General features: G+C 37.4%; 1 protein-coding gene across 1 annotated transcript; it reads right to left on the reverse strand.

Annotated features, from left to right (window-relative positions):
• Positions 1-426: 426 nt before the first annotated feature.
• On the reverse strand, positions 427-7948 carry LOC306866391 (hypermethylated in cancer 2 protein-like). Its single transcript, XM_079411578.1, has 2 exons — positions 7885-7948; positions 427-5941 (listed from the first exon to the last, which is right to left on the reverse strand). Exon 2 carries the CDS (start codon positions 5908-5910, stop codon positions 4534-4536), a length of 1377 nt encoding a protein of 458 aa, XP_079267704.1. The 5' UTR covers positions 5911-5941; positions 7885-7948; the 3' UTR covers positions 427-4533.
• Positions 7949-8105: the final 157 nt, after the last annotated feature.

Here is an 8105-nt window from a genome sequence, read left to right on the forward strand (position 1 = left end):
CTCAACACTTTTGATGAACGTCTATGCTATTTTGCCATTTCCTCTGAATATCAGCATTTGTGCGATTTTTGTCTTTTGAAACGGATTGAAAGTTGACTGATCTTTGAGCCATGTGTAGTAAGTGATTACATGTAATCTGGATTACATAATCAGATTCCAAAAATTAAGTACTTGTATGCAATTATATTAGCTAATAGTCGTAATCGGACTAGTTATTTTTTTATTGATTACATATTATTCACACAATAGCAATAAATTATTCATAATTAATTGATTCTCCCTAATACTTATTTATATTTCAAATTTCCCCAATATTAATCTGATTATATTATGAATGCATTCAAAAGAGCCAAAAAATATGTTTTAAGCAAGGCCATAATATTTATTATACATATGACAAGTATACTTCAGAAGCTTTTTTTTTTTGGTGAAAGTCAATAAAAAGCAAAAGGGAAAGTGCAGTTATTTGATCAGCATTTAATTTTATTTCATGTCATAACTGAGAATAATGTGATATACAATAGGACCTTAAATTCTTCAAACAGTGAAAATGTGCTTTGGTTTTCATTAACAGGTTGCAAATACTTTAGCATCATCATTTCAGAACAAAGTACTTGACATTTCAAAAGCATTTGAAAACCACATCAAAACCATACATGTACACACACACACAAACCTGTACTGCAAATGCAAAGAGCTGCCGAACCCCCTGAAGGCGCATTGTGTCAGTTGTGGAGAATATTATTGAAACAAATCTAAATTAAAAAATAAAATAAAAAGACAAATAGCTGCAAAAACATTGGTTAACGGCGCTTTATGGTTCAAAACATTAAATAGTCCCTAAAATGTTCCCTGAGGTTTGCAGAGGATGCAAATGAAAGTGTTGTCACAGTTTTGAAGATCAGTTTCAAGTCCCATTATGTATTAAAAAGTTCCTGAAAATTCTAGAATCCTATTGATTTACAGACAGTGTCAAATAATCATCTCAATATAAAGCAAAAATAGAGAAAAAGCAAGCACAAAACAATCAAAGAGTGCCTGAAAAGTCAATTCAGCAAATCAATTCTTAGGCTAGTTGATCTATTATTTAAAGTACCTCTTTTGATATTACTAGATCAGACAAGCAGCTACAAAACAAATTAATACAACCTCGAAACTAGGTATTGTTTAAAACGCCTTCCAGCATGATGAAAACCCATGTACAACATACAAAATACCCAACCAGAGGTAGTTTAAAACAAACATGGTGTAGAGAAGATAAAACACAATAAGAAAATGATTTCAACTCTGAATAAGTAAAAGTAATATATCAACTGATAATAATAATGTCAAGATACCCAAAGATATTTACAGTAGGCATTGACGCTTTTGGTCTCGTTTCAACACTAAATGCATGAATGCAATCTGCTAAACCTAGCTTTTTTTTTTATTCATAAGAATAATGCACATGCCACAAGAAAATATCGACAACATGCTGTATAAATTAAACCATTGGTTAAAGCATTGAAATACGAAAAAGAAAAAACCCAAAAGAAAAACCCTGAAAAAAGAAGAAAGACTTAATATAAACCTGAATTGAAAGCAGCATAAATTAGACTTAAATATTTAGCAAGAATATAGATTTGGTTATAGTTTTACAGTATTTCTTAAGCATTTCAACATTCAATATTTCTTTGGAACTGTACATCAAAACACCCTAATTGCTCAAGCAATACTACTTCACTAGCACAGATCGCAACCCTACAGTGAAGTATTACCTGACCCCCTGAAAAGTGTATATTAACACAGGCAGTGCGTTTTCCTCTGTTCTGAATCAATGTCAGTTTAAGCTCATTAATTGAACTAGACAAGAGTGACTGTAATATGGAAGACACTGTAGTTTCTCTTCTCTAATATGTATTTTTAATCTCACACAGGCTAATCATAGGGTTTGATTTAATCTGAGGTAGCAAGTTTGTGTATTCAAGTAAACAACCCAGATAGCTTTATTACAGCGGTCTGTTTCTGAAGCATAAACTCTATCATGACTCGTAAATTACATTCGAGAGGTATCGCAAGTCACTGCTGTAAAATAACCGGTATCACCAGGAACATTCGGCTGTTTCAGTTCTAAGAGGATTACTAGCTATTAGAGGTATTTTTCAGTTTAATCGATTAAACTACATCGCTAAGTGGATAAACTAGGTTTTTTTTTTTTAGCTACACACTAACAATAACAAACAATTCATGCACAAGAATAAGAAGGTATGAAGAAAGAGGTATAACAGCATGTATTGGCCGACGTTGGCATTTTTATGCTTATCAGGGAATGGCATCGCCATCCTTCTACAGAGATCTAGATCACTGTTCATAGCATTCTAGAGGATTTGCTGTGGAAACTGAACTCTAGATTAACTAAAAAACTAAACTCTGTAGAGAAACCCTTCTGAACCCTAGATTAAACAACAAGGTATAAAAGGTTTGAAATAATCTAGTTTTGAAAGAATGCCACAAATAGAAAGCTTTGGATCTGCTCTACAGACTTTTCCTTTTGAACTAGATCAATCTTTGGAGAATTTGTGAATGGAAATGCATCCTAAATTAGGAAATCAGTACAAAATCAGTATGGAGAAGATCTAGAGAAATTTTTGTAGAATTCTAAATGTGATGCAAACGGAATTCTAGATTCCCTGAAAAGGTAAAGTCTTTAGAATAGTATAAAGATTCACTTAGATCTTCTCTAGAGGAACTGTAGCCAAACATGAACCCTAGAATAGACTACAGAGGTTTCCTTTTTTGAGATCATCTAGGGTTTCATTTTGGAGAGGATTCTTCATTGAATTCTAAAGGACTTGTGTTTAGCTCCAACCCTAATCAAAGACACCTAAAGAATCTAATTAAGGTCCATATAGTTACAGGTTTGATCAGTGTTTGAGCAAAACCCTACAGGGCCTCCAGGTCTGGATTTGAGTGACCCTGCTCTTGCATTGCTACCATCCTCCAACCCTAACCAAACACACCTGAACCAGCTAGTCAAGTTGTTTCAAGTGTGTTGGAGCAGTTTTGGAACTGAAACCTGCAGGAAGGTAGCCTTCCAGGTGCAAGGTTGGCTACCCCTGATCTTGATCAGTGCTTCTCAAACCTGTCCACCACTGCATTTTGGATGTCCTCCTCATCTAGCACACCTAATTCAACTCATCAGATGAGACTGCAAGACTTTGAAATGGTGTAGGATCCCCAGAAAAAATTGAGAAGAGATCTTCAGATCACTACTGCTCTAGATCTTCAGAGACTTCCAGATTGTGCTAGAATAATCTTTGTAAAATTTTCAAAGATTTGTGGGTGAAAGTGAACACTAGACTTGTTAAAAAAAAAAAAAGAAAAAGAAATTGGTGTAGAGAAGATCTAGTGGATTTTTGTAGCATTCTAAAGGTGGTGTGACCCGAACGGAGCCTTAAATTAGCTCATTAAGTAAACTCTGTGGAGAAAATCTAGAGGAATCTTTGTAGGATGTGCTTCCAAAATAGTACCCTAGATCAGGGGTGTCAAATTCAGCTCCTGGAAGGCAACTGTCCAGCAGAGTTTAGCTCCAACCCTAACCAAACACACCTGAACCAGCTAGTCAAGTTGTTTCAAGTGTCTTGGAGCAGTTTTGGAACTGAAACCTGCAGGAAGGTAGCCTTCCAGGTGCAAGGTTGGCTACCCCTGATCTTGATCAGTGCTTCTCAAACCTGTCCACCACTGCATTTTGGATGTCCTCCTAATCTAGCACACCTAATTCAACTCATCAGATGAGACTGCAAGACTTTGAAATGGTGTAGGATCCCCAGAAAAAATTGAGAAGAGATCTTCAGATCACTACTGCTCTAGATCTTCAGAGACTTCCAGATTGTGCTAGAATAATCTTTGTAAAATTTTCAAAGATTTGTGGGTGAAAGTGAACACTAGACTTGTTAAAAAAAAGAAAAGAAAAAGAAATTGGTGTAGAGAAGATCTAGTGGATTTTTGTAGCATTCTAAAGGTGGTGTGACCCGAACGGAGCCTTAAATTAGCTCATTAAGTAAACTTTGTGGAGAAAATCTAGAGGAATCTTTGTAGGATGTGTTTCCAAAATAGTACCCTAGATCAGGGGTGTCAAATTCAGCTCCTGGAAGGCAACTGTCCAGCAGAGTTTAGCTCCAACCCTAATTAAAGACACCTGAACCAGCTAATCAATGTCTTCGGGATTACGCAAAACTTCGAGGCAGGTGTTTTGGAGCTACACTCTGCAGGACAGTGGCCCTCCAGGACCAGAGTTTGACACGTGTTGTAGATTACACTACAGAGGTTTCCTTTTTAACCTAGATGACGCTTTGCAGAACTGTGGAAGATTTGTGGGTGAAACTAAACCCTATCTCAAAAAGGAAACCCCTGTAAAGAAGATCTAGAGGAATCTTTGTAGTGTTCTGGAGAACTTGTTGGGTAACTGAACCCTAGTTAAAAGAACCCAAACCAAAGCAATATGGAGAACTGTGGGTATCGGTGTTTTCCTAGTTTAGGGCTCTTTGACCTGTTCTAAGATACTGAGGTATGCATCCGCATATGACTAATGAGGTTTCTCTGTTGCGTAAATTTCCCACCACAGACCTGGCACTCATAGGGTTTCTCCCCTGAATGGACACGCATGTGCTCAGTGAGGCGGTACTGCCTGGTAAAGCGCATGCCACACTCCTCACACGCAAATGGCTTTAGACCGAGGTGGCTGCGCATGTGGCGGGTCATAGTGCCACGCTGCGTGAACATCTTGCCGCAAATGTCACAAGGGAAGGGACGCACGGTGTCAACATCTTTGAGGGACTTTAACGGACTTTGATCCAGGCTTTCGGGAGCTTCCGGCGAGACTCTGGGGACTCCAGCGTCTCCGTCACGTTCCTCTTCCTCCTCATCCTCAACCTTCACATCCAGATCTTCATTCAAATGGCTTTCCACGTGGGATTTAAGACTCTCCGAGGAGGGAAAACCTTTTTCGCATGGTATACAAACGTACGGGTTGTCCCCTTCAGCTTCTTTGAGAAAGGTCTCCTTTTGATAAACAAAATTGGTGCTGCCATTGTTTGGTTTTTGGCCATCAATTTCATCCGTTTTCCCTCCAATTCCTTTCTCTTTCTTTACAGACAACTGTAAAGTGAAGGTCTGATTCTGGCTTAATTGACTTCCAGCCTTGCTAAGAGGAATGTAACCATTGACCTTAGATTTTCTTCGGGATCCCTCCCTTTTTCTTTCCTGAGCTCCGTCCAAAGGAATTATCCACTTCTCTTCATTTGGAACACACTTCCCATTTATTCCCAGCTGCATATTGTTGGAGATGGGTCTAGATAGAAAAACTTTGTCGTTAACTGTTGTCTCAGAATTAGAATTTTTCTTAGACAAATCCAACCCCAATTCCTGTTTTTTTCTCGAAATGCATCTACTTGCAGCATTATGCCGTTTTTTGAGAGGCGTCATACACGTGTATGTTTCAGTGTCTGATGAGTGGTCTTCATACAGGCGAACTGAAGATTTGGAGCTTCCACGAGCCACGCTATTGAGGGACCCATTTTGGTTGATCTTACTGGAGCACAGGTTTGCGAGGTCATTGATCTGGAGAAAGTTGGCTGTGGTGAGCAGAGAGCTTAAATCCACACCATCTAAGGTCTCATCTGCCAACTTGCCGGAGTAAATGAAATCCAGAATATGCTGGAAAACAACTGGATCCACCATGTCAGGGTCGAGGTGGATGAGGTTATCGTGAAGGACAAGGGACTTGAAGTAGTGGCTGGTGGCGGCGAGGACACTTTTGTGGGCCCGGAAGAGCGTGTTTTCAACCATGATAATGACATCGCACAGAAAGCCCTTGGAGCGCTGCTGATTGAGCTGGAGAAGCAGGTGACTGGCGTAGTTTGGGAGCTCCATCGCCTACCCTTGATGTTTTGCATTGGTGTCACTGTAAGAAAGGACGGCTAGATGTTATTTTGATGTGACACAAACCCTCAAGGATAATCGCTATCTGCATTGTTTTAACAAACAAACAAAAAACAGGGGGGGGGGCAGTAGGGGGAAAAAAACTAAAACCTTTAAACCAACCTTTTTACTGATAAGGTGCTTAGATTTCTTGCTGTCGTCATAATTATAAAGTCACAATCAATAAATAATTGTGTCAATGTTATAAAGTCAATTGAGTTCAAAAGTGATTTCTATTGAGTTCTATAATACATCAATACTCAAATGTTGATTTGAAGCACAAAAATACAATTTTAAAATTAACATGACTGTGTACTTACAGTTCAACAGAAATGTATTGACATTTAGTCACTGATATTAAGCATAAAAGTTGACGGCAAAGTATTTTTGTAATATTATCATATACTACATTAGAAACGTAATCCAGGTCACTCATTGTAGGTAATGTATTCTGACAAATTATATAACTTTTTTTTCCAATGCGTTTTAAACTTACCATATTGATATAAAAAAAAAAAAAAAGCAAAGAAAGAAAATATATAGCATTTTTTTGCATCAACATCATAAAATACACAAAATACAAACAAAATAAACATTACAAACGGGGTTTCCCAAACTGGGCTTGATGCAAGAACTGCAGTGGGTTTGTGAATTGACAAAAAGCTAATAATTTAATAATGAAAATGTAAAATAAAATTAAACATTTGTTTACTTGCATGTCAGTGTGACCATTAACCGACATCAGAGAACTGTAAACAAGTATTAACTTCCACAAAACAAAAATCGTTTCGGAATCCCTACATTACGACAAACGTTAAGAAACATGAAAACAATGACATGCCCAAAGTCTTCCAGAAATATTTTTGTCCTGACTTCTAGAATCAATAGATACTAAAGGTCACTGGATATGAAGACGGCAGTGTTTCAGTGCGTTTAGTAACTTGCATCATTTGTTTTATACATCGTCTAACAGCTTGAGATGTGCTTTTCCCCTTCAAACTAAGAAGCATGGTTTGCAAATTTATATACGCAACATTGGTGAAATCAAAGCTTAATTGTATGATAAAGTAGGATTTTAATAATTATTAGGGGGCATAAATAAACAATGAATAATATACTCCCATTGTGTGAATAATAAAGTAAATAATCTGATATACACTCCAATTACAAGTACTTAATTTTTGTAATCCGGATTGTGTAATCCAGATTACATGTAATCAGTTACTACCCAGCACTTTGTACGTATAGTAACCCACTATGATTGGTTACAATGCTTGTAAATGCAAAAAAACTAATTCTCTACGAATAACAATGAAGCTGATTTTTACTTTTGCACCCTATTCTTACCAAAAAACCTAACCACATATTTTGATACTCACTCAAATTATTGTTCAATAAAACAGCTGTAACTTCATATCAGCCAAATCATCAAAAAAAATAAAAAATAAAAAAACGAGTTAATTTACAGATTAACAGTTTAAGATCCTGAAGACCGAAAGCGCGTGTAATAATTAATTAGGGCTGGTCTTAGATCAAAATTACCAAACGACACGCGTTTTAAAAATGTGTTTTGGTTTCATTTCAAAATATTACCAAAACAAAACCCAACATTTGCTCGTCGAAAACAGCCCTGCGCCTGGGTTTGGCGTAAATATACACGTCTGTCTTAATAAACGCGGAACTGATCGGTTATATGCGCGTGTAAATGACACATGTGCTGTTTTATACTCTCTAGCACGCCGATGAGGATGTCTGCTAAACAATGAACAATTAAACATCGCTTTAAACAAAAACAACAGGAAATGATACCTCGGCTGCTGTGGGTAAGAGGATCACGAAACGCATTTAAAGCCGTCGCTGCTATAATAATCACCAGCAGTATGTTTATATCATATACAAACACATATAAATTGTATTTTCAGGTACCTTTTAAACAAGGGCAGGGGTCCTCACTTCTCCCGTCGTCATCAAAACGCCATCTTAGGAGCTTGTGACGTAGGCAGTGACCCCTGACCCCGTCGAGATCAGTCTCACCCCCTACCTGTCCTGCTGGAGGTAATTACCTCAGAGTAATAATAATACTCCACTGATAGGGGACGATAATAAATACTAATAGAGTACAATATAAAACAACCTGCAGTCAAACT

The sequence above is a fragment of the Barbus barbus genome (genome assembly GCF_936440315.1).
Source record: "Barbus barbus genome assembly, chromosome: 48".
NCBI lineage: Eukaryota > Metazoa > Chordata > Actinopteri > Cypriniformes > Cyprinidae > Barbus > Barbus barbus.